Raw genomic sequence first — 26,640 nt, 5'->3', positions numbered from 1 at the left:
CATGAGCAGTTCCTTTCCATCTCTTCTCTTCCCATCACTCTGGTACAAGTTGATCTTTGTCTCATCTGTCAATAGGCAAACTCTAATCTGGTCTTCCTGTTTTTGTGGCTCACCAATGGTTGCATCTTGTGGTGAACCCTCTATATTTACTCTTGTGAAGTCTTCTCTTGATTGTTGACTTTCACACATATACATCTACCTCCTGGAGAGTGTTCTTGATTTGGCCCACTGTTGTGAAGGAGTTTTTCTTCACCAGGGAAATAACTCTTTTGTCATCCACCACAGTTGTTTTCCATGGTCTTCCGGGTCTTTTGGTGTTGCTGAGCTCTCCGGTGCGTTCTTTCTTTTTAAGAATGTACCAAACAGTTGATTTGGCCACACCTAATGTTTTTGCAATCTCTCTGATGGGTTTGTTTTCATATTTCAGCCTAATGATGGCTTGCTTCACTGATAGTGACAGCTCTTTGGATCTCATATTGAGAGTTGACAGCAACCGATTCCAAATGCAAATGTCTCACCTAGAATCAACTCCAGACCTTTTACCTGCTTAATTGATAATGAAATAACGAGGGAATAGCCCACATATGTCCATGAAATAGCTTTTGAGTTGATAGTCCTATTACTTTTGGCCCCTTAAAAAGTGGGAGGCACATATTGAAACTGTTGTAATTACTACACCGTTCACCCGATTTGGATGTAATTACCCTCAAATTAAATCTGAAAGTCTGCAGTTAAAGCACATCTTGTTTGTCTCATTTCAAAACCATTGTGGTGGTGAATAGAGGACAAAATCTGAAAATTCTGTCAATATCCCAATATTTATGGACCTGACTGTATAATGCATTTGAACCCATATTATTTAACCTGTTTGCATTTTAAGAGCCAAAATTTCCAAATTGTATGTATTTTCCAAATAATTGTGGCACAATGCCCCAAGAGCAATTAAGCATTTATTTATTTATATATTTCTTTGAGTGGGGTGTCACTGTTGATGGTAATCTGGTAAAAACAAATGTTAAAAGCATAATTGTAATGGTACTTATGAAAACTATTAGGCGTGTTACGATTGTGGGCTAAATGTAATAGACTGCGAGCCGGTGCCGCTGAGGGAATGCATGGGTGTATGCCTGCTTTCTAAAGCAGCAAGCATGTTAAAGGCTAAACAAAGCTGGTTTAGCCTATAACATGTTTGCTGCTTTAAAAAATACGGGCATGCATTCCTGATTTGGCGCCGACTCGCAGTCTGTTACATTTAGCCTACTGTTTCTTACACAACAGCTGTTAATGTTCTGTATTTCTTCCTCCATCAGAACACTACCAAATGAATGTGTTGGAATTATCTCCTGTAAATTCCACTGTTGGGAGAGTTCTTGCGATGGATCTAGATGAAGGAGTCAATGCAGAGATGAAATACACAATTTTAGATGGAGACGGACTGGACATGTTTGATGTAACAACAGATCCCACATATCAAGTTGGAGTAATCACAGTAAAAAAGGTAATCTTTATATCTGTTAACACACAGTAGTAAAGTCAACACATCTTCTAAATACCGTAAAAAGAATATCTAGTTCAAGGCATTGGACACAATATAGTAACGAGCAGATCATGAATACAGAGAAACATGGTGCATACTAATTATACTCTATTTAATGTAGTATTGCTTCACCTGACTGTGACTACAGATGAGCAATTTACCACTAGTGATCCTTTTACTACTAGTGATCAAGGTTACTATAGATGCTGCTACATAAGTAAAAGACATCAGTATGCGGAGCTGCAGAAACATATCTTTACTCGAGAAGTGCCAACACCAGACAGAATTTACAAAATGGCCGTCGGGTATCATTAAGGGGAAAAAGGGCAAGGGTCACAGTGATGTAAAGCTGCCAATCACAATAACTTTATCAACAGAGTGAAGAACATAATAGGCTGTGTGTGTACAAGACAGTGTAACAATGTTGAGTGTAGAACATACCTGCTCCCAAAAAATCGGGTTGCACTGGGGTCATTCATGTTGTATTACGTCATCGTGGCTCTGCCAACCACTCCACAAATGCCGGTAATCTGGGCATTGAATAGCAGGGGGCGGGGCTACAATGGCGCAATTGCGGCAATATGTCCCTGGACCCACCCACCTTTGCCAAGCCCTGGCCATCAGTGGCGACCTGGAGGAAGCAGCCAAAAGGTTGCCAACTATGTTGTAGAACAATGTGCCAGAAGAAAACAACAATAAAAAATTCATGCAGGATAAATGTCAAATGGAGGTAATTATCAGGTACCAAAATAATGGAACCTGGGATTGTAGATCCTGCAAGATCTTGTAATTAAGATTGGGCAATTACAAGGATTCCTTCTGGGAATTAGCTACATTAAATGTAGGGGGAGAATCATCTGGGACCATGCAGGGGATGTTGGGTATGGAGTCCCATGGAGGAGTGTGGTCTATTTCAAGATTCACCAGTGAATTGGACATGAGAAGAGTCTCAGGAAACTTCAGTAACTGGTGCCTGTTGCACTCATATACATCACAGGCAGCCTTGATGATGTAGCTGTTGGACCTATGGACCAGTCCTTGTACCTTTCCTAGCTTGTCAAATCCAACTGGGGTTTCTAGCAGAGGGTGACAGGGAGAGGCAGAGAGTGAATGGTAGAGGCAGTGGATGACTAGGGAGGCGGGGGGTGGCAGGTGCGGATAGTCCAGTGCAACAGGTAATGATGGAGGTACCAGGAGGGCCAGGGCCCATGCCAGAACTGCGTGGCTGGTATGACTGTGAGGTGACTGGCAGGCAGAGGCACTCAGTTATACATTGTAACAGTCCCAGTATGACTAAACATATATTTAATTACTGCTGCAAGCCAGGGCCTGGGCCCACACAAGAGTACCGTGGTTGGCTTGGCTGAGGCTGTAAGATGTCTGTACTGTGCAGGCAGGAGGAGACAGCTTCTCCTATGCACTGATGCCATCCATCATCCTTGGTAGCAAGAACAGGACCGCCTCGCCCTCAGCACACAGCAAGTCCCAGTCACTCAGGATGCAGAGAGGAGGAACCAGGGGAGAGATGTGGAGAGGCCTCCCTGCCCCTCAACCTCTACCTCTGGCCAGACCAATGCATTCTATTAGTCATGGCCCATGATGGATCAGCGAGTGGCAGCATACTAATGAGTCAGTTTGACTCATTATAAAATTGCCACCTGCTGGCCCATTCACAGTGGCGGGCCACCGCCACTAGTTCTGCCCCCGGACACACGCAGGAACTACTTGTTCAATGTCAGAAGACATGGTAGGCCAGAGAAAAGCAACCTTTTCCATCTTCTCACTGACCTCTACTACAGTTCACCCTGATGAACCTGGATGGTATAGAATTATTGCAGAGAGTGGGAAATAACAAAACACTAACCATGAAGGAGCGCACCATCAGTAATAGTCAGTTCAAAATGCATGACATGGAAGGGATGGAGGTCCTGGGACAGTTCCCTGGAGGATGAGGGCCAACCATCCAGTACGACTTTGGACAGATGATAACATGGTTAATTGTTACCTCAAGGAGCTGGAAAAGAGGACATCCATTTGTATAATATCCAGATTCTCATCATCAACAGGTGAGTCAGCTACAGTAACACAGGCACAAGAGAATGCATTGGCTACATGAAGATGACGGTCTCAACGGTACACTATATCCAAATTATAGCGCTAAAGTCTCATCATGAAACACTGTATCCTACCCCAGGCTTTGTAAATAGACTTGCACAGAATAGTGATGAGAGGCTGATTGTTAATTTCAACAATTACTGGACAACTTTTTCCACTTAAACACTAAGTCTAGGAGCTTTTTTCAATTTGTGCATGCCAGGGCTCTGTGTCAGTGAGTCTCCTGCAGTCGAAAGTGACTGGTTTGTGCACAAGTCCATGTTGTGCAGCATCCGCAGGCATCAACACTGGGAGATGAACATTGAAGAAATGCAATACAGGACTGCATTTCAAAAAGGCCAGAGCAGTGTCATGGGGAGAATCCCAACACCATGCCGCATCCTGATGTAACTATTGGCACAGTAGTGCAGTCACTTCACTGTAGTGAGGCGTAACTTAGGAAAGATAGTTGGTCATGTCCAGGGAATACTGGAGGGACAGCTTGTCAGATGGGTTGGGCATCAGCTGTATCAACTGAATATTTGCAGGGTCCATTTTGACACCTTGAGATGTGAGAAGGTGGCCCACTTAAGGGACTTCGGTCATGCAAAAAAGACACTTGTCAAGATTGTCATCCACAATGATCAAGCAGGGGAAGTCCTCAAACAAATGCTACATACACGACTGGAAGACCTCACTGTCAATGTAGATCCCATAAGACATATGTAGAAAAGTTTATTTTTCCACTGGCATCATGAAAGTGGTCAGCATGGTTCAGTCCTTGTCTAATGTGATCTGCCAAACCCACATTGGCATCCAACATGGTAAAAAATGGGTATGTCAGCAGTCACTTGTTCAACCATTTTCAAAGGATGATGTGGACGTATAAGTGCATTGTTGAGATACTTAGGGTCAATGCAGATGAGGACTGACACACTTTTTTACAGTCGCCACCATTACAGAAACCCATAGAATGTCTTCCTCCACAGCTATAATAACACCTTATGTAGTCATGTTATTAGGTCTAGCAATTACCTTATCCTTCATCGCAAGTGGTATACACCTTGGGGCACAGAGTATTGGAGTAACAGATTCATTCAAACACATATGGTATGTCACAGGTAGCTTGCCAATGGAAGAGTTGTCAAAAAATCAACCAAGTCTTTGAGCTCAAGGACATCCAGCTGAACTACATGTACATCAGCACTTAACATTATAAGACCAAGCTTGATGCAATACTAGTAATGGTATGACGTTACTATCAACTATGTGAAAGGTTAATGGACAGATGACACCTGACCACCATAGGCTATAAGTTTAATTGAACTGGAGGCATCAATCACAGTATTTTGGTTGCTACAATATAGGAGATTGTTTTTTACATTATGTTGCACTGGGCACCCGTATGGATTTTGATGGCATTGTTGGTCTCCGTCAGTCAGGATGGTGAAAATATCACCCTTCTCAGCTCTCATATCCATAATTTCACAGTGGAAATCTTGGCTGGAGGAAATGACTGGCATGGATTTAGCTTTGTAAATAAAACAAGATGGAGCGCTCGTACAAGTGTATAAACTAATATGTTACAAGAAAAAAAGGAGAATAGGCAAAATAGGAGAGAGAAGGAATGGTTAAAGCAAGAGGATAGGATATGGTATAGAAGCAATAAAAATAGTAAGAATGCTGAAACACTGTAAGTTTAAACAAATGTTTATACTCTTTTGAGAGTGGTTGGCGGGAGACAGACAGCGGGGTTCCGGACGGGGACACGGGGATGGTGCCATATGCAGGATGTCTTGAAGACACTGCTGGTGGCTAGCTGTCCCTACGCTCACCTTTAGTCTTCTGGCAACGGGTACCTTACCCTTTTCCTCCAAACAGTCCGATCCTTTCTCCCCGTGGGTCTTCAATTCCAGTCAGGGCACTGTATTTTCCATGTGTATGTATGTTAATATGGTAGTGAATATAGATTGTACACTCAATGACAAGGACTAATGTAAATGAGTAAAATATTCTCTCTATAATAAACTGCTTAATATGTAAGCACTAAATAAATACATTTTAATAATGCATAAAAAGGTACTAAATTATTAACGAAGGTCATGATAGGTTAAGAGCAATAGAAATAAGAGCAGTAAGTGGCAGCAATTATTTGCTTTAAGGAGATCTCTGGCTTCAGGTGAGTAGACTTAATTAGCAATATGGCACTCTAGTGCCCCTGCCATTACCAATATTCAGCGCCCTACTGTATTATTTCAGCACAGTACCAGGAGAACATTGAAATGAAGAAAAACTCCTGATTGGTTGGCAACTGTAGCAATCTAATCAGGTGCTGATGATATGTCAGCACAAATAACCATTGGCATGTATGTTTCAAGAAAATACTCCCAAAGGGGGATATCTATCACTAATTCAATATGAGCATAAAAAGACATAAACAACATGAAATATACAACACAATCAGGGAAATTTATCCCTGAAGATGGCAAATTATCTCTAGGGGCACACGTAAAAGTTCTAAATAAACTTCTAACTCTAAATACAGCTATACTTCTACATCAAACGTGTTTACTTTTGTCCAAAAATATGCCTCCAAAGAAGTGTATCTGGGGATGCGTCCGTGTCTCATTAGGCGGCATCTCCAGAGAGCATGCTACACTTACATGTACACACCCTTATTGCACCCAATAGTATCCTTACAGTACTCACTAGATACTAAAGGCCACAAGTTTAAAATATGCACAAATCAACACATGGACATATTTTGTTACACATGTGCAGGTAATACTCTTATTGACGTTCCACAAATGTTCAACTTTAAATGAGGCCCTGTAAGCACAGACGTGTAGCTTTAACCAGAGGATAAAAAATAAAATCAAACAAAAAAGTTATTAAAACTGTGTATCTACAAACTATTACATAGTGTTTCCTTAGACCAGTGCCTACATAGCCATACCTGTCAAATCCAGCCTTGGGACTTTGGGATACTCTCTAAAGGGTCCTAGGGGCAAGAAATGTAGTTATAAATAAACTTCCATTTCACATGTCATTTATTTTATTAGTATTGTAAGTGTCCCAAAACAACGAAAGTCACTTGTGCTTATGTCTACAGTGCTACATATTTAGTATGAAGCTAACTGAAACTGGCAACTTGTTTTTGTTTTGTTATTTTTTATTTTAGCACATATTGTATGATTGACAACATCCATACGGTGAATATAAATTTTATGGAAATGAGACTAAAATAACTAGGATCCATAAAAGCTTTATGGCCATAATTGTTTATTTAGAGCTAAATATTTTTAAACAGTGGCCTAAAGTTAAATGTAACTCTGTTGTTTCCTATAATAATGGTAATTGCAAATAATAAAACAATCTTTACTGTATTTAGCTAAATATTATAATAATGGGTTTTATATTTAAAATGTAGCACATGGTTGAATAATGTTTAAAGGGTTTCACAGTGCTATGTTTATATGAAGAAGCAAGATGTATGTAAACTGATGTAGGGTGACCGCCGTAACAATTTTAAACATTCTAGAAAATAAAACCATACAGTAGCTCCACAATCTCCCAGCATTAGCTCAATACTAACTGGTGCTGCTGGAGGACCCTGCTGCTCCTACTACCCAGCTCTCACTGATGCTTTCCTCTTGCATCTGTCTCCCTTCTTACAACATGGAACTGCCTCCCTCTATTACATGCAGTCATGCTGTGAATTTTCTGATAGTGTAATTGGCAATAGGTTGTTCTATCACAGGGCACTTCAAAACAGATGTAATCCCAAATGATCAGCATATGTAGGATGATAACGATCTAACTCTAGTGAAATAAACCATTAAAAGTGTACAGTTTTTGTTTTTGTACAGTTTTGTAAATAAAAATGCTGTTAAATACATTATATCATTATATTATTATACCATATGTATGAATGCCAGGTCACAAAATGGACATTACGGTTTATGAACCACAAGTTTAAGAAAAATAAGGATTTTCTTTAAATGGCATAAGATGAAAACTGCATAAAAAGATGCAAACTATCATGAAAATTATCCCCATCTTGTGTCCATAATTAAACAATATTTATCATCCTGGAACTCCCAATTCATCTCCTGGATTGGACAAATAAATTCGGCAAAATTAATATATTCCCATGACTCCTTTATTTTTTTCAGGCTCTGCCCATCTATGTACCCCAATAGACTTTGACATTTCTCTAGCATTTCTCTTCTGTTTTCATTTGGGCTAACAATCGCCCAAGAGTTTGCTTCAAAACTCTGCAAAGATCCACCAGCACTATTGGACTGAAACTTCCCAATTTTAAAATGCTATTACCTTGCAGCACAACTAGACCAGTGTGTTCAATGGAATGTAGCTCCCCTTCCTAAGGTATGGGTCTCCATTGAAGCTGACAGCATTCGCATCCCCACACTGTCTTCCCTCTTGTGGCACCCATGACCCCAACGCCCAACTTCTGCATATACCCACCTAGTAATAGTGTTTTCTTTCTCTATTTGGGATAGCACCAACATATTTAATGATCTGACCCCTGATCCTTCTCCCATAATTCCTATTTTTGGGAATCCTTTCTTCACCCCATGACTCAAACACTCATTCGCTGAACCAAGGCTGGCAGGTGGCGTACGGTTCCTTTCTGACCTCATCTGCTCCTTTCTTTTCCCACAGTATGCAGACCTCTCTAACCGATTAAACCTTTCCCAAAACAATTCTACCAATTCTTACAGATTACACATTTTTTCTCCTTCTGCAGACCCAATTTATTGCTCAGGCCCCTTAGAACTTTTGAATCCCTTTGCAAGAGGCAGGCTTCCTCTCGAGGGTTGGTTTTCACCCTACTCTCAGACCTCGATTTGTCTCCTGCAGAATCACATGAACTGGCATAGGAGGCAAATGCAGGCGAACCAACTGATCAGAAGGCGTGGTCTGAGATATGGAAGAACAATGCTTCTAGTGCCATTTGTGTTAAAATTAAAGAGAACACTTACAAACTTTTATATCGATGGTATTATCTTCCAGCCCGCCTCAGTTCTTTTAGATTGTTCCACATTATACTTACATAATTTCACTTTATCATTGTTACGATTGTTATTTTTTACATTTTAACTCACCTTTCTTGTTTATTACTACTTTTTTCCTATGTACATCTGTTTTGAGACCTTGGAAATAAAAAAACAATTTATAAAAAAAACATGCATGCTACCATGTTGGAGAAAATACAGTTTGATACATACCACCCCAGTGGCGGAACTACTGCCATTCCAGCGGAGAAGGCACAGTCACTACAGGGCCCAAAGGAGAGGGGTGCCCAGCAATGCCATCCACCCTCCTAAAGCTTTACTTACTGCTATGCATGTACCAGCCCCCAAACACTCTCAGAAAAGCAGAGCAGGGGCCACAAGGTGATGAACTGAAATCGTGGGATCCTCTCCCAAATTTTGCTAAGTTACCATTATGTCTTCATTTGTGCATTATTGTGCTCTAAGTTGAAAAATAAATAAAATCTAACCTGATTTAACAATTGTTTTCTATCTTACTTGGATCCATTCCAATATATAATGTCAAAAGGGTTTTCCTCATTATTAACAATGTGTTCATAAGCAAACATACCCCTCGTGTGTAATAAATTGAGGTTAGCTATAGATACATTTTCAGCTATACTTGCCAAAATTAATAATTTTGTATAATTTGACATAATGAAATACAAATGAAGATTCATTATTTCTGGGTTTATAAAATGTTGATGATATAATTCTGAGAAAAGTCTCCAACATGTGTTTACTCCAAGAGTTTTTTTTAGAGGAAAAGCTCTTAACCACTCTTTTTTATCTTTAATGAATGTTATGTGTAAGGCTTTTTATCTACTTTATATTTTATTCATATTTTGCAATCTTTCACATGTAAATATTTTGTTCATAACCTCAAAGCAGAACCTCGTGTAATTAGAAAGTAAGATACTGTAAACATATCATTCCTGTAAGAAGTAGTTTACACTGTTTATCTGCTCTGAGATAGTTGGATTAATCACTTACTGTTTGACTGAGTCTATTAATAGTTGCATTTGAACACTACCCATTTTTCACTCCAGTCTACCATAAACAGCAATAAAAATAGGCATGGATTATTTATAAACCAATAAAACCTGTGCATTTTTTAATTGGAGCTTGAAGATCCATAAATGCTAATTATGCTTAGAAGAAGCTGCCTTAGATAAGGCAGATGGAGAATGGCTCGTGCACAGAGTGTAAAAGTAACTAAAGTATTCTATGTGATAAGACTGTCACTCTACCAATACTAATAAATTGTGCTATATTAGCCAACAGTAAAACCACAGACTTATATATTGTTTTGCTAGATCAACTCACAAAGTAGCATGCAACAACAGCTTGCAGTAATATATCACACAGGCTGAATCACAAAGAGAATATTAAAAGGTAAATTATGTTACAAATACTTGCATTGCTATTTCCTGTATAAACAGTCTAATTATAGCTGTCTCTTTGAACAATTTGTATTTTCCTTTTGCTATAGTCTTCCTGAAGTTAGTTTTCTATGTTTTCCATTTCTATGAGTATGACACGGTTGCTGGGTGTTCCTCATTTTTACGGACAGCATCATTTTGCAGTGGAAATGTTCGGATTTCAGTATTGGCCAGATGCACAAAAAACATTAATTTTCTGCTTATTAGATAACGTTCTTACAATCTATTATTACTATCTAGGCCACATGTTTCATATTAAGAAAGTATTCTGTTACCATATTGAGTAAACATGGCATGAATGGATGGAGTATTCCAAGGTTAAGTGAAATTATATTGTGCATAACGTGGGTCACGGCCTGAGGAGGGCTCTGTGCGAAGCTGTGACATCATGACGCAATGCCTAGAGTGTGGAGCTGCCGGCACTAGGAAGTAAAGCACCTTAGGGTGCGTGCCAGAGTGTCCCTTGGATGCTCCAGGCTGCTCTGCAATAGTTCTACTGGCTGCAGGGTGCCATTCCAGACACCCTGCAACCATATGCAGGTGCTGTAGGGCATCAGCTAATATATTACCCTGGGCATCAAATTGGTCAGGGCCAGCCCTGAGTTGTTTGACTGGGGAGGCGGATGTGTGATTTTGGGGGTAAGTATAGCACCTTAGCAAAGTACCATGCAAATCAGGAAAAATAAGGAGGAGGGCATGCTATAAGACAGGGATCAGGGAACTTTTTTACCTTTTACCCCAAAATATATTTAGATACGCCGACGTTACCCCCTTGATTTGAAAGGAAGAAAATCATATAGTAGTGCCCCCATATAATGCCCCTGTAGAAGTGCCCCCATAGTTATGCCCCTGTAGTAGTGCCCCCATATAATGCCCCTGTAGTAGTGGACCCATAGCTATCCCCTGTAGTAGTACCCCCATATAATGCCCCTGTAGTAGTGCCCCCATATAATGCCCCTGTAGTAGTGCCCCCATACAGTGCCCCTATAGTAGTGCCCCCATATAATGCCCCTGTAGTAGTTCCCCCATATAATGCCCATGTAGTGCCCCCATATAGTGCCACTGTAGTAGTGCCCCCATATAATGCCCCTGTAGTAGTGCCCCCATATAGTGCCCCTGTAGTAGTGCCCCTTATAATGCTCCTGTAGTAGTGCCCCCATAGTACTGCCCCCATATAATGCCCCTTTAGTAGTGCCCCCTTATAGTGACCCTGTAGTAGTGCCCCCATATAATGCCCCTGTAGTAGTGCCCCCATACAGTGCCCCTGTAGTAGTGCCCCCATATAATGCCCCTGTAGTAGTGCCCCCATATAATGCCCCTGTAGTGCTGCTTGTACAAAAAAAAAAACTTACCTTAATCCCCGCTCCTGCATCTGCCGCCGTCCTGTCCGCCCGGCTGCTCCTCGGAACTATGGGAGAGATGTAATGACGTCTCTCCCATAGTGCGCATGGAGAGAGGCAGAAGCTGGAGTTCAGAAGAGAACTCCAGCCTCCGGCTAACGTGGCGCTGCAGGGCAGGAGCCGGGCGCCCACTGGTAATAACATCTCAGCGGGCTTCCGGCTTAGAGCCTCCCTGCGGCACAGGCGGGCATGCATATGAATCATTCATTACCCCCAGGAATTTCATTTTTACCCCATGTGGGGTAATTTACCCCTGTTCCCTGACCACTGCTATAAGAGGAAACACAAGGCACCACTTTGGTGGTTTGAGCAGAGAGAAATACAGAGTGTAGTCTCTTCTCAAGACATAGGGTCTGATTCAGAGCCAGACACTATTTGCGCTCGCTCGTTCAGAAAAAGGGGTTGGCTATTTAAATTAACCGTTCGCTCTTTGTGGTCTGTTCACGCTTCTATGTCTGAACGAGCTAACAAAACATGCGGTCGTAATTTTGAAAAAAACGCCCCCTGCCCGCTCGTATCATACGTCATGTCCGCTATTTATTAGATTAATCGAGTACATCGAACGGCGTATGAACTGCTCGCTATTCTTGTGGTTGGATTTTCCTACCGCAATCATGCGAGCAGTTCAGACTAAAAGACAACCAAGTGACGTGGTCGCTGACGCTGCTGTATTAATTATGCACACCCTTAAAACGCCCGTTTTGACCTTTAGGCACGCCTGCGTTCTGATCTCCACTCCCCGTTTTCAAGCACCTTCCCCTGTTACCACCCACAAACGCCTCCTCCTGTCACTCAAAATAGCAGGCATTCGCTATTTAGCGAGCACACGATTTTCGGCCTCACTGACTGGTTCGCGCATGCATATTACAATCCGTACGTATGCGCAGATGTGCGAACATCGCTCGGAACGAACGAGCGGCCGCTTACGAGCGGCTCTGAATGAAGCCCATAGTCAACCTAGGATTTTTCATTTCCACTACAGCTAACACCTTCCTTTACCACTGACTAGAGAGAGAGCAGTTTATACACAGACTAACAGACTGAAGTTACTATCTATGGTGTATTCTCTGCAATACATCCTTCTCTCTTTTACTGTCTCTATTTGTATTGCTTTGCACCCCTCTCTTTGTTGCTCTGCACAGCTATTAATTCACAAGTGCAGTGTAGAAAAATATATTTTTTGCACCTGGGTCACCCATTTTTTAGTTCTGCCACTAGGGAAATCCCAGGACTGACTAGCTGGCTACTACTTCATTATTCAATGTACTAATTTGATGATTATTGTAAACATTTTGCCAATGTCCAACATTTTCAGTCTGATACAGTACAGTACTTTTTAGTGATTGCACAAACTAAGAACTTTGCAAAGTCAAATCAGGCTTAAGTATTGGCAGATTTACCAAGCATTTCCAGATAGCATATCAAGTTGTATGTACTATTTGGCTGGCAACTAATCTGCAGCTGTGCTGGCATACTGTACACTGATTCTGACTACACACTCCTATGCAATTAGGGAACTATTCATAAAGCAGAGAAAAGCCCTGTTTTGTGGTAAACAGGGCTTTTCTCTGCTTACTGTTAATCACAGAGCAGGTTTTTTGTGTTTTTTGTGGAGAAATTCATTACTTCTCCAGCAGTATCCCCGCTCCGTGGATGAACCAAATCACAATACTTTTGTATGGTGAGTGCAGTTCTCAGGATGGCGTAATCTGTGCTGCGATCCAAAATGAGCAGGGAAGTTCCCTGCTCTCTGCTTGGCAACCGGTGCTGGCACCACCTACCTTTAGCCCAGCGTCCATTGCAGCAGATCTGTCGTGACCTACTGCTCTCAGATGCCAGCGCGTGCACAGTGATAAGCAGACATATCGGGCACCCAATATGTCTGACTTCTCACTGCTTCCGGCGATCACAGAGGGGCCAGTTACCGCACAAAGACACTGGACGGGTAAGTGTACATGAATGGCTACAAAACTTCACTACATATTGGATTGATGTAATGCGATATACTGCATACCTCCCAACATGACCCTCTCCAGGAGGGACACAATGCTCTGGTCCTGGACTTCCCTGGTAATTTATGATTGGTAGAGGCTCCAGAGGTGGGGCTGCAGCACAGTCCAAAATTCAAATAGGGGAGTCACACCAACTGCCAGTGAGTCCCAGCCAGTGATGTTTGGCAGCGTGTGAAATGACAGTTGATGTGACTCCCCTATTTGAATTATGAACTGCGCTGCAGCCCCACCTCTTACCAGGGAAGTCCAGGACCAGAGCATTGTGTCCTTCCTGGAGAGGGTCATGTTGGGAGGTATGATACTGTATAGTAATATTTTTCAGTAGCCAGTTCATGTTCTACATGAATAGACCCCTTAGTCTCTCTCTGGTTCACAGGGGTTTAATCATTTGCCTGTTATAGTGGTACAGTATCAGATGCGACCATGCGAAGTTAAGCTTTCCCTTACACGGTCGCATCTGATGTGACTGTGTCAGATCGCCCACTGAAGTCTGCTGGAAGTTAATCTACTTCCAGCCCCTCTGTTACCTTGGCAACCTCTTCCAGTCCCCTTTTTCTACCCTGTCTACAGTAAAGGGCTATCCTAACAGCAGCCCAAGCTCTGGGTTACATTGTAGATATCAGCAAAGGAGAAGGGTTGCTAAGGTGACCAGACACACATCAGTGATTTAGCTGAGGGAAACTCCTGACTGTGCGGGAGATCAACCAACTATGATAGCAGGGAGCTGCCTACCTGAAGACAGGAGAATATAAATAATGTGTGTAAAGACTGTGGGGGCAGTTGCTGAGGTACTGGCTGAGGAGTGAAATCAGTGTTTCTACTTACATGTTTTTCCTGTTTACAAGGAAATCTGACAATGTTAGGGTATAGTGGAGTGTATAAAACCAGTGGGAACACTTAGATTAGATTTAAGAAAATATTTTACTTCACATGATAATTTACAAATATAAAACAGACATAAAATCAATATCTACAGAAAATCACATAAAACCAGCTGAATGAAATGGATACGAAGGTAAGACACTAAATTAACAGCAGATTTAGATTAGGCAGTCTCATGCAGTCGATTAGCTGTTAAGTTAGTAGCCAGACATATTAAAAAGTCCCATGCAGTTGGTTAGTAGGTCTTGGTATGCCACTAACACACACACAGCAAATTAATTAATTGAGTAGGTCATTTGTATGATGTTAGTAGTTTGTTTAAAAGTTCCAACGAATCTTCCCTCAACCCAATATCAGCCGTCCATGGCTGGAATAACAGACACTCGCCACAATGCCCGGATAATTGGGGAGGAAGTTGATATTATTTGTATTGCTCCATATGCTCCTACTCCTTTGACAAAGGGAGGAATCCAACATCCAATAACAGATTTTTATATGTACACAGTCTTGTGCATTAATACCAGTAGCGCATATAGCGCTGCTTATCCGGTAACCGGCGGGCCAAAATCCATCACAGAGGGACCTCTCCTCCCAGTCTGCGGCTTCTCCAATATCCTGGGCAATAGAGATATGTAGTGTCCGCTACTCTGCAAGTGTGTGCTGCCTCTGGGAGAGAACTTCCGGTAATGTGACCTGCGTGTCACATGCTTTCCAAGGCGAATCAGCTGATGCGTTTCTCTGCCCACTCGTATGGCGGTTTCTTCAGAGGAATAATCATTGGTCACATTGTATCCCATTTTATACCTCACCAGGAGGCTGCTTATTGGTACATTTTCAAGCTGCTTAATTTCATTCTCATATAAAGCAGCTGTGGATTCATATAGCAGAAATAAATAAAAAGTATACAACTGATATAGACAAACATTTCTACATGTCAGTATGTCTACATAATATGTCCACACTACTAACTTAACAGCTAATCGACTGCATGAGACTGCCTAATCTAAATCTGCTGCTAATTTAGTGTCTTACCTGCATATCCATATCGTTCACATGGTTTTATGTGATTTTCTGTAGATATTGATTTTATGTCTGTTTTTTATTTGTAAATTATTTAATGTAAAGTAAAATATTTTCTTAAACTAATCTAATGGAGCATACACACTAGACGATATGCTCCCTGAGCAATATCGTCTAGTGTGTTCCCGGCAGGGTGTGCTCAATGTCGTTCATGACATTGAGCACACCCGCTGAATGATATCATTAACGATATTGTTCAGCGCCGGGCTCTCTCCCCCATTCCCCAACATGCAGCAACCTGACAATATCGTCAGGTTGGCCTGCATGTTTGCCCGATGAACGATAAAGACGAACGACCTGCGGGAACGCGCATCGTTCGTCATTCATCGTTATCGTTCATCATTTAGGTAAAAAAATGGACGATATCGTTATCATTCAGTCATCCACTTTAACCGCCCAGTATACGCACCTTAAGCGCTCCCACTGGTTTTATATATTTTTTTAGTTTACTTATTGATGTGGATCACCAGATCCATATATATGTGGGTGCTGCTGGATTGATTTAAATATCAACTATCTTTTAATCGGATTCATATTTATAAATACTATATTATAAAATACATCTTATTTTAAAACAAATAGCTTATTTGTAAATAAAGCAAAACGCTCAAAATTACCATCTATAAATATTTAAGTTTTTTTAGAAAAAATAAATATTAAAGCAACAAAATTTCTGTGCTGTGCTGAATTTGTTCATGTATTGGTTACAGGAACAAAGTGCCCAACAACAAGATAATTAAATCTAAGAGGGGCAGTACCCCTCTAATGTGCAGGAAACTCTCAGACCACCCCTTGACCCCAGTTTACAAACATCATGTTAAAACAAAACACATTTAATTAATTCCAAGAAAAGAGACCACCTTTATGCATTAGTTTAGGCATACTTGCCAACCTGTTGGCTGCCTTCTCTGGGAGGTGGCAGCCAGGTCTTCGCTGCAGGGGGTGGGTCTCGGTGGTGGTGGGCGGGTCTGGGGCGGTGGGTCATGGAGGTGGACAGGTCAAGGGCGTGACGAGTGGACAGCACAGGTTCCCGATGATGCAATTAGCGTTGAATCGTGTCATCGTAGTCACGCCCCACTATGCAATGCTGAGGTCACCGGCATTGTAAAATGGGGGGCGGAGCAACGATGACACAATACAATGCCAATTGCATCATCAGCCACCAGTGCCGCTCATTTCACTCGGGAAGTGGGCGGCCGTGGCCTGGTGGCCCCAGCATATGGGAGACACTTGTCCACCTTTCTGGATGGCTGGGAGCACCACCCTATTTTTTGGAGCCTCCCGGCCATTCTGGGAGGGTAGACAAATATCAATTTAGGACATTTGGACTCAAAGTATTTAGGGCCTGATTCGTGGGTGGGTGCAGTGTCAATGTTGCATGCAGTTGGCTGATGTTGTAAGTCTGCACATGGGTCTGAGTCACACTGGGCCTGATTCAGAGCCGCTCGTAAGTGGCCGCTCGTTCGCTCCGAGCGATGTTCGCACAACTGCGCATGCGTATGGGTTGTAATACGCATGTGCGAACCAGTCATTGCGGTCGTAAATAGTGTGCTCGCAAAATAGCGAATGCCTGCTAATTTGAGTGACAGAATGAGGCGTTTGTGGGTGGTAACAGGGGAAGGTGCTTGAAAACGGGGAGTGGAGATCCGAACGCAGGCGTGCCAAACGGCCAAAACGGGCGTTTTAAGGGTGTGCATAATTAACAAAGCAGTGTCATCGACCACGTCACTTGGTTGTCTCTTAGCCTGAACTGCTTGCATGATTGCGGTAGGAAAATGCTACCACAAGCACTGCGAGCAGTTCATACGCCTTTCGATGTACTCGATTAATCAAATAAATAGCAGAGATGACGTAGGATGCGAGCGGCCAGGGGGCGTTTTTTTTAACTCGTTCAGACATAGAGGCATCAACAAACCACAAAGAGCGAGCGCTCTATTTAAATATCCGGCCCCTTTTTCTGAACGAGCGAGCGCAAATAGCGTCTGGCTCTGAATCAGGCCTACAGTCCCAATTGTTATCGCACAAATACTCAGTATAGAAATAGATGAAGAGTCAGTGGATTTTAGTGGGCATTCCTGGGAGGTAACAGGGGTGTGGCTAAGCCACCACGGACGTGTTGTAAGCATGCCACTAAAAGTGGCTGCTTCCAAAGATGTAAAGCTGCTCACACAGGACGTCCGACAGAGAAATTGCACTTGCCCTAGGTTTGGTGAGGGTTTTGATGCTGCAATCAATGGTGCATCTAAAGACACTGGAGATGGAAAAGCACTGTCTCAAGAAGCTGTAAGTGGGTGTCTCAGTTTAGCTGAAATCAGCTGCAGCATTTGCATAAGATTCAGTCCGACTCAGAATCAGGCCCTTAATGTGTCAATCTAAATACTCTCACGTCTGGAGAGATCTAACTCCTGTCACCTCCTCTTGGATGCTCCTGAACTACTTCTAATGCTAGGAATACACTATACAATTATCGAGGTGTTCCGCCTGATATCAGCAGATCCACCCCTCCCCGATAATTATAGTGTGTGCAGGCGACCAAGGTAAAATATCGATCGGTCGGGTATGCATGATTGTCCAGCATGCCTGTCTGATGCAATATTTTGTCACTTAAATGTCGGCCACATCGGGCAGTGTATGTCCAGCCGCGGCCGACTGACAGACATTTCCCCTGTTCCTTCACAGGGAAGGGATGGGGAAATGCCTCCTCCCCGGGGGGGCAGAGCACAGATATCGGGCCAATACACTGTGGGATATCTCACAGTGTATGCCCGTGATATCTGCAGGCTGACAGGCTATCGATTAACATGTCTGTTGGTCTGACAGGCATTTTATCTGGCAGTGTATGCCCAGCACATTTCTCTAAATCTGACAGTAGGGTATCCCTACTGTGTTTTTCACTAAAGTGTCGTGAAACACTATGAATCAGCAGACCGTGCATTCTGGTCCTGCATTCTAATTTTAAGTTGTCTTTTTCCCACATACTGTACTAAAGGCCGCATCTACAAATGGTTAGATAGATAACAAATGTTGAATTGCAAGTTATCAGGGTTTGCCAGGATGTTTTTTTTCCTTCCTTATCTTCTAAAAGGTTAGTCTCGTCAATATGTGATTAGACATGTTGCAATGTCTGCATGGAACATCCCATACGTAGTGCTGATGATGGTTAGTGGATTTAGGCCCTCATTCAGACCCACTCGCGAGCGGCTGTCCGCTCGCAAGTGGGTTGATGGTCTGCACTGCGCATGCGCACGACGGAGGGAGCTCCGTCGTGCGCATGCGCGTGACGCGATGAGCGAAGGACTTTCCTTCGCTCGTAGTGTCTCATCAAAGGGGCGTGCTGTCGATGTTGACTGACAGCATGCCCCCTTTGGTGGGCGTGCCGGGGGCGTGCCTGCCAGACGGAGGCGTTCCCAAGGGAACGCCTACCGTCTGAAGCCGGCCCCACTGACATCACTAGTGATGGCAGTGGGAGTGATTTTGGCTCTGATAGAGCCAAAATCACTCCTGGCCTTGCGGTTGAAAAACTCAACCGCAGGCTGTTGCTCGCAGTTTCGATGGTCGCGATGGTCAAGAACATCGCGACCATCATCCTGCACGCTCATATACGCTGTGGGTGGTGACCCACAGCTATACGAGCGTCCAGGAGGACGCTCCATATTAATGGAGGTGGGCCCTGATTCAGAGCGAGCGCTCTGGTCAGAGCGTCCGGCTCTGAATCAGGGCCTTAGTTTCACTCACTTTTAAGGTCGCAATATCATAGGAATCCAAAAATGCTTTAGGATATTTGGCCTTCCTGTAAATTACGGCTTAAATGGAAGATTCGGACCCAGAACTGGGGCCTGGAGCAATATGCCCCAATGTTTGATTAACATTTTTCCAACCTTTTTATAGTCCTCACTGTATCTGGTGACAAAATGACAGGTAGTTTTGCTTTTATTGTTATCAGAACATTTGTCTTAACACTCTAATAAATTGTTTATTTCAGTTCTGAGAACTTTATGATTATGATATGCTTTAGCTATAACTCATTGGGAATATCTCTTTTGCCGGAACTATTCTTTCAAAATCTGGGGTTGCTTTATATACATATCCACATCCATACAATTTCGGCATATTCCCAGTAATTGAGAAAACTGAATATTTGGTACCTAGCGTAAGAGGGAATGAATGAATGAATTAATGAATTAATTAATCAGTTATTGAAGGGATAAAGGGGATAGCTCAAGGATGATTTAGAAATGTATACTTAAAAGAAGGAAATAAATAACAGAATAATAGTATTACAACATAGTATTAGTATATTAAAATGTTATATTATTTGTTTATGGACTATACTTCTTAATGGTTATGGGTTGTGTAATGCAGGTTATATACATATAACTGTTATAAGGTTTCAGATTTCCTATGGTATAATTTTAGGGTGAAGATCTGCTGTATGTATTTTTCTAAAGCAATGTGTTGCCAATTAATGGTTATATCTTAGATATAAAATTCATTGGCCTGTTTTGTTTGTTTGTCTGTCTGTCTGTCTGTCCGGTTATGCATTCGGACACCCCTGCACTGATTGGGATGAAACCAGTGTGAGGTGGCCCAGTTGGATCTTGGCCAGGTGTTAGGGGGGTTAAGGTTCCAGCAGCCCTCCCTTTGGTGTACGTTTGGCAGAACTTTGACTCTGGGAGCCTGTTCTGAGCCTTCCACTGAATGGATTTAGACGAAAGCTTCACAGAGTGGTAACATTGGATCCCAGAAAACAAATTGGGGGTTGAGGTCCTGGTTGGACCTCCCGTCAATGTGCACTGGGAAGAACTTTGGTCCAGGGATACTGGGCAGAACTTTGACCTGGGGAGACTGTTCTGGGCCTTCCACTGGATGGCTCTGGATGAAAATTTCACAGAAGGGTGGCATTTGATCTGGGATGCCTAATGAAGTGGTTGGGGTCCCGGTCTAACCTCACATTACTGCCCACCCGTCTGATTGTTAACTTTTATTATACTATACATTAGGTTTCATGTTATACCCTCTTCAATATACATACAGTAGCCTTTGATAGATATTTACTATCCATGCAGAAGATATGGGGGCCTCTACCAGTAAGCATAATGGGAAAGGTGGCTGTTATAAGTAAAGTCAAAGGTCCTGTTTCTAAGAATTTTTCATGTATCATTATGTAATAGTTGCCAATATTTGTGTGAACTGTGTCAAAAGATGAATAGACAATAATAAAAAACTCCTGCATATCATACAGAACTCAACTAATGTAGGTTTGTTAAATGAGTTTAACAAAACTTTTAGTAATAGCAACAGACAGGATACCATCTACGGAGCTGTAAATTGGCTGGTAGGGCTATGTAGAATTATTCCATGACATCTCCCTGAGATCCCTGGACGCTTCACTGCATTCTCCAAAACAAGCAACCAGTGTCTAAAAAGCTGCGTTTTAATCATGTAATGGTTATTGAGATAGTAAATTATTTTTGCACTTGCTCTCAACCACATCAAATTCATAAATCGCATTGCTGAGGTCAACCAAGGACTTCATGTTGATCTGCAGCTTCACTGTACTTTAAGGACACTGTGAAGGTTTTCATGTAATTGAAGCAAAACAAATACTATGTGATCTCAGATCCACATACTGTTTTATATCTGGCATTTCTGGTGGACATCCTGTGGCATCTGAACAGACTTTACCTCCAAGGGGGCTTTATCTCCAAGGGATATTATAGTTGATATCTGAAGTGTATTTGTGTTTAGCAACAAACTCAAGCTGTTCAAGATGCACGGACAAAGGAGGGAGCCAACACATTTTTCCTCACTGGTAAGTGCCAGTTAACAAGCCCCCTAAGTCTTGAAAAATATGCAACATTGTACCGTATGCAACATTGATTCAAGATGGCTTCCTGGAAAGATTCCATGATCTACAACTGATAAGAGTCAGTTTACGGACCTGGTGAACCCTTTCAATACTGATGCGAACTGACTGAAAGACAATTTAGTCACAGATAAAGCAATTTATCAGAGTGAGAAGCTTGGGCTTTCTGAGGTTTGCATGCATAAACCTTTCCTAAAGAAAGGAACCTTTGAGTATTAGAGAACTGTTTCAATGGAGCTATATCCCAATGTCAAATGGGTTGCATTCAAACTGCTGTCAATTTCTGGATCAATATAGCTTTGTGAGTCCTTTATTTAACACTGAACATGAAATCAATGCATTGATCTGTTGTAACTAATAGATATGTGAGGGAATGTGATGGGATTTGTATTCAAGGGAATTTGAATTCTGCTGAGGGCACTTTGTTGGACTCAACTGAATATAAACTAAATTTTTAAAAAGATTGTTGAAAACAATGATTATCAAAAGACCCACTTGATGAAAATATGGAACGCACAAGGAAATATATATATAGCAGTATAAGTCCAGAACACTAGACAACCCGCACACCAGTTTCAATGCAAAAAGATAATGGTTTTAATCCGGTAATAAAAGCTCTCAAGAAAAACAGTAGCTAACAATGTCCGTTCATATAGATCAAAATGCAATTATGCAATCATGCAATAAAAGCTCATCATATATGTCGAACCCTCGTTGTAGCATCAATATTTGCAGCCGGGCCGCACATAATGATGCTACAACGAGGGTTCAACATATATGATGAGTAGCATGATGGAACTTTTATTGTGTGACTGCATAATTGCATTTTGATCTATATATCTTTTTGCATTGAAACTGGCGTTCTGGACTTATGCTGCTATCAATGTTTATAACCAAGCACCCTACATATTCAAAGAAGTTAGAGTGTGCAGGATTTGCTGTTTTTTTCTTTTATAAATAAATATAAATACATATATATATATATATATATATATATATATATATATATATATATTTATTAATCATTTTGTCTTACAAAGATAGTGTACATTTTGTTATATTTAAATGCATGTGTGTATGGTTTGTATGTGTGTGTTTATACTGTGTATATCTAAATTCACACATACATGAAAAATAAATTTGCCTCTTTGCAGTATCTATAGATTTTTAGCTTTAGACTGTGACTTATTGGCCCCCTTGGCATAGGACAAACAGTTTGCCAAAGACTAGAAACACAGAACAAGGTTCATCTATCAGCAGAACAGCAAACGTAAAGCATAAGCAACAGTGGTGTTGAATGTGCTTAAATGTTCTAGTCAATCCCATGCGTGAATTCAGAACCGAGCTACCGAGCTACAGTATAACTAAATTTAAAGATCACAGTCCATAAATGTGCCTCAAGACTTAGTAATATTTTTACTTATAGCAAAAAATATTGGTCAAAAGCTTAATAATTCTGCTTTTTGCAAGACTGAAATAAATCATGGTTGGTACAGGAAAATTAAATCTTAATTTAAATAACTATTTGTTGATATTGTTGGGGAGTTGCTAGAGCACTGCACACGGGGTGTCTGTGTATCTAATCTCCAGATATAGTGTCAAATCTGTGAGTTGATAATGTTGGTGTATTTGGTGTGGTTATGTAAATTGTGTTATTGGGTGAGTTGCATGACGCATCGCAGTCGGAATGTGATGCATCCCACCACTCATCGCATACATGCCTGTGTTAGTTACACCGGTATGCATGAACAAAGTCACAAAGGACCGTTCTCTCAGTAATAGCTGTCTTTTGCAAATGAGGGACTTCCTGGTGTATGACCCAGAAGTCCCCCCTCTGGTGTCATTCTGTCATTCTGCCCATCACTCTCCAAATAGAAGCCCATAGGCTCCTATAGGGTAACGCCATCAGAAGATGGTGTTACCCACCACCTATGAGAAATGCAGTCAAACCAGCTTTTTGGGGGTTTGATTGCATTTCTCATGCTGCTGCATCCCGCCCATTGTGGGAAAATTATGTGAAGTGGCACTATGTGTGCGGGCAAATGTAGGAGTAAGAGAAAAGAATAGTATTAAGCGGGGTGATGTTATAAATGCTTTTATTGAGAGTCATAGTGTTCTCTCCTTAAAATATCAAATGTGCCTGGCTTACTCCAGGAGACAACAATAGGATATATGTCCAGTTTACACCATGAGAAATAGCTTGTCGGTGTTAGCAGTACATGTTAAAGTTACAATACACACTTCATGCATAATAGTACATCATCTACTGTATGTCTGGACAGTGTTATTGATAGCTTTTTTTCATGGTACAGGAGTTTCCTATTTTAACCAGATACAAGTACAAAATTAAAGTACTAATTAAGTTCAGATAAATGCAAACATCTATTACCTTCCCATTTAAAAGATCAAATCCAAACTACTTTCTTGCTGAGGACCGATTGCAAATATCAATTTAATAATGCAAATAGATCGCAGCCATACTGCTAACAGTAATGGTTTCAATGGGAGGGATTAAGACACATTGCCAATCAGAAGCGGCGGCTTGCAGTGATGTGCGGTGAGGTGAGGTGAGGTGAGGCAGGTGTGGCAGAGCCTTTCCTGTCACACTTAGGTATACTCCAGAATTTTGACTATAAAAATTATTAGAAAAATTTTAAGAAAATGTTAAAGATATCTTCTTTGTATTATTCAAATAATTTTTATAGTCAAAACTCTGGAGTAAAAAGTGTGTGGCAGGTGAGGCACTGCCTCCCCTGTCTACTTTTTCCGCACATCCCTGATCAAAAAACACCAAATTTCCAGCACTATATACTGCTGCACCTCTGTATAATGCCCACATGAATCTTCGGGTTCATATATGTATCTGTAAATATGGCTCTGATACTAGCCAGTGCCTCTCCAGCCATTTACCTCACCACACGTCACTGGCGCTTGTATATTGCATGAGAGGTTGAACACCTGGACTTGATCTGCCTCTAGATAGGAACTTATTCTTCTTTCTTGTGCTCAGGGCCGTAGCTAGGGTAGTGCGGCCGGTGCCGTCGCACAGGGCACCACAGGTCAGGGGGCGCTGTTTGGGCCTGTGAAATTTCTGTTTATTATCATTCTTGCTTGTAGCTTCCTCTTATTTCATCCCCAGCATCTCCTGGCCTCTCCTATCTCTTCCCTGGACCTTCCCCATGAAGCCATGGCCCTTTTTTGGGTGCATTATGTCCCTTTGAAAAATGAGGGGGTGCCAATGCTCTTTCTGGCACAGGGCACCAAAAAGTCTAGTTACGGCTCTGCTTGTGCTGTCACACTCTTAATGTTTTTTGCCCATGCTTACATGCTCCCTCCAGCCTCCATTCCACCAGGGAGAGGGGGTTTGCTTGTTTGTTTGTTTGTTTGTTTGTTTGTTTGAAACATGGCTGTGCAGGTTGGCAGGGGAGATTGTGTGACAAAAGTTGTGGAGGAGGGAATCTTATAGCATCTGTAGAAAACGTTTTATTTAATTTTTTCTCTTTTAGTTTAGAATCGTTCAGTTGGATAGAAGTTGGCTGGTCTGATAAGTTGTTTAGGTGTTTGGAGTACATTAGTTGAACAGACAAGTTGGACAAAAGTTGAAAAGTGGGTTATGCTGCCCATCCACTAGAAGAAAGGCAAAAAACTGCACGATTATAGACATTGTAATCATGCAGTCGTTTGTCTGTCTGTTTATTATGTGATGGGCCTACACTGAACGAGCAGTCGTTCAGTGTAGGAACATCAATCATCTGCTAACATGCTGTCGTCAGGTTGACCAGCTTGTTTGCACGATGATAGATGGTCTAAAACAACCAGCGGGCACGCGCATCGCTGGTAGTTTTAGACATTTAGTGAACGATCTTTAAAAGATTAATGAACAATTGAACGATAACTACGTTGTTATCGTTCAATTGCTCAATTTAATCGCCTAGTGGATGGGCACCTTTAGTTAGATGAAAGTTGGTTATATGTGAGACCATCTTAACTTTCAATGATTCCCTTTTGGCAGGTTTGCCTAACTCTCTCTCTATAGAAAGTTTGATATTCTAATACATTATGTAAAATAGTGAAAACAATGTTTGCTGTGTGCAATAAATTAAACTAATATTTTTGCAATGGAAACAGAGCCATAACTAGACTTTTTGGTGCCCTGTGCCAGAAAGAGCAGTTGTGCCTCCCCCCTAATTTTTAAATAGGGACATAAGATAGTGCAGCTGAAAAAGGGCCATGGCCTCATGGGGAAGGGTCTGGGAGGAGATAGAGGCGGCCAGGAGATGCCGGGGATAAAAGAAGAGGAAGTTTCAAGTGAGAATAATAATAAACAGGAAAATTGACAGGCCCAACCAGCGCCCCCTGCCCTGCGGTGCCCTTTGCCATGGCATAGGTTGCACCACCCTAGTTACAGCTCTGAATGGAACAGGCTATGTCACATAAGTGTCAATCTGCTCTGTGTTTGTAAGTTCTTACTCACGCAACTGAATTTATAGTTTACAAACAGACTTGGAAGGACAATGGTAAGTGAGGTGTGGTTTCATTCTGAAAGAAACAAAAAATGTTAGGAGTAATTTCACATGGAACACTTAAGGCCAAATTCCTAAAGAGAAAAACAAGACATTTTTCATTCAAAACAATAAGGCAAATATTTAGCAGAACATTTTACAAATTTTCACTCCTCTACAGACAATGCAACTCTACCTTACAAGTAATGTTTCTTATATAGCCTCTTTACTTTTTAAATTAATGAAAAAAACTAATTGTAAAAATTTTAAAAAGTGTTAGGCTAATTATTGTAAATAAAACCTATAATCTCATTTTGCTATTTTATCAGCCACTGGATTTTGAAAGCAAGAAGAGCTACACACTAAAAATTGAAGGCTCAAATCCACATATTGAAGTACGATTTTTTAATCTGGGTCCATTCCGTGATACCACCACCGTGCACATTAGTGTAGAAGATGCCGATGAACCTCCCGTGTTTGAGTCTAGCCATTATTTTGTGGAAGTCTCTGAAAATGTGGACATTGGGACTACAATACAGATTGTTTCTGCCAAGGACCCAGATGCAACCAACAACTCAGTCAGGTAAGCAACTACAGTATGAATGTTGTTATTACATATGTGCTAATATGTGCAAAGGAATAACATTTCTTTTCTTAGGGACTTCAAATTAATCCACACTGGTGTGCTCTCAATAAATACACAAATATTCTATTTATTTCTTGTATTAAGTAGAAGTTGTATCAAATGTGCATCATTTTTTATAACTC

The 26,640-nt window shown here is 41.5% G+C and overlaps 1 protein-coding gene across 2 annotated transcripts in view; it reads left to right on the top strand.

Moving 5' to 3' along the window:
• Positions 1-26,640, top strand: part of CDH20 (cadherin 20) — a 495,759-nt gene that overhangs the window by 452,831 nt on the left and 16,288 nt on the right. For both annotated transcript variants that reach the window (XM_088471825.1, XM_088471824.1), the window contains 2 exons: positions 1,311-1,498; positions 26,202-26,455. In XM_088471825.1, coding sequence (XP_088327951.1) covers positions 1,311-1,498; positions 26,202-26,455 — 442 coding nt within the window. The remainder of the gene's footprint in view (positions 1-1,310; positions 1,499-26,201; positions 26,456-26,640) is intronic.

The sequence above is a fragment of the Taudactylus pleione genome, unplaced genomic scaffold, assembly GCF_031769625.1.
Source record: "Taudactylus pleione unplaced genomic scaffold, aTauple2 ptg000116l, whole genome shotgun sequence".
In the NCBI taxonomy this organism is placed as follows: domain Eukaryota; kingdom Metazoa; phylum Chordata; class Amphibia; order Anura; family Myobatrachidae; genus Taudactylus; species Taudactylus pleione.
This window is presented reverse-complemented; position numbering and strand designations above follow the sequence as displayed.